Below are 1,236 nucleotides of genomic sequence, written 5' to 3'. Positions count from 1 at the left end.
GTCATCACTGCTTTTGGCCGACTCAGCCTGGACTGAGTCCTGGTCACCGCGCCATCACTGAGGAAGGACCTCAGCAGTACTTGTCTCCATGTGACTCTGTGGACCAACAAGCTTCCCAAGAGCCAGTCAGTGGCCGCCACGTGCCAGGCGTCGTGCTGGCCTCTTAACTTGCTCTCAGCTTGTGGACTTGCATGACAGAGGGACTTATGGCTTAGATGATCATAGATGGTTGCTTGCCCAAGGTCAGTGAGCTAGTGTACGAGGCAGAGCAGAGATCCGGCCCCACGTCCTTCAGACTCCAGAGCTGGCCCTGAGCAGTTCTGAGCGCTCTTTCCGGCTCCAGGCTGGGCAGGGGGCCAGGTGCCGGGCTCCTGGTAACTGCGCCCCTCTCCCCGCCCATGTGTGTGTAGGACAACAGCCGGCGTGTGGAGCACATTCTGAAGCTGTGGGTGATCGAAGCCAAGGACCTTCCGGCCAAGAAGAAGTACCTGTGCGAGCTGTGTCTGGACGACGTGTTGTACGCGCGCACCACGGGCAAGCTCAAGACCGACAACGTCTTCTGGGGCGAGCACTTCGAGTTCCACAACCTGCCGCCCCTGCGCATGGTCACTGTCCACCTGTATCGTGAGACTGACAAGAAGAAGAAGAAGGAGCGCAGCAGCTACCTGGGCCTGGTGAGCCTGCCCGCCGCCTCTGTGGCCGGCCGGCAGTTCGTGGAGAAGTGGTACCCGGTGGTGACTCCCAATCCCAAGGGCGGCAAGGGCCCCGGGCCCATGATCCGCATCAAGGCGCGCTACCAGACCATCACCATCCTGCCCATGGAGATGTACAAGGAGTTCGCCGAGCACATCACCAACCACTACCTGGGGCTCTGTGCTGCCCTCGAGCCCATCCTCAGCGCCAAGACCAAGGAGGAGATGGCGTCGGCCTTGGTGCACATCCTGCAGAGCACGGGCAAGGTGAAGGTAGGTGCACAGGCCTCCGGCGGGACGCCGCCTCCCACGGGCCCCATGGAGGCTGGGGGACAGGCGCCAGATGACCTGCTGGTCCCCGCGTCCACGTCATGGATTTCAGCTCTGCTGGAGGCACCAGTCATAGCTAGGTAGGCCCCCTCAATCTGGAGATGCATCCTGAAGGGTGGGGGCTTTGTGCACCCGCTCCGTGGTTGGAGCTGATCTCAGAGGCAGGTGTGGAGTCCGTGGTCTGCAACACGGCTTGCAGCAATGAAGTGGGTTT

At 61.5% G+C, this 1,236-nt stretch overlaps 1 protein-coding gene across 1 annotated transcript in view; it reads left to right on the top strand.

Annotated features, from left to right (window-relative positions):
• DAB2IP (DAB2 interacting protein) overlaps positions 1 to 1,236 on the top strand; it is a 168,689-nt gene that overhangs the window by 141,459 nt on the left and 25,994 nt on the right. The window contains exon 5 of the mRNA XM_010852104.1: positions 411 to 965. Within this exon, the coding sequence (XP_010850406.1) occupies positions 411 to 965 (555 nt within the window). The remainder of the gene's footprint in view (positions 1 to 410; positions 966 to 1,236) is intronic.

The sequence above is a fragment of the Bison bison genome, unplaced genomic scaffold (assembly GCF_000754665.1).
Source record: "Bison bison bison isolate TAMUID 2011002044 unplaced genomic scaffold, Bison_UMD1.0 scf7180017864307, whole genome shotgun sequence".
NCBI classification, from domain to species: Eukaryota; Metazoa; Chordata; class Mammalia; order Artiodactyla; family Bovidae; genus Bison; species Bison bison.
This window is presented reverse-complemented; position numbering and strand designations above follow the sequence as displayed.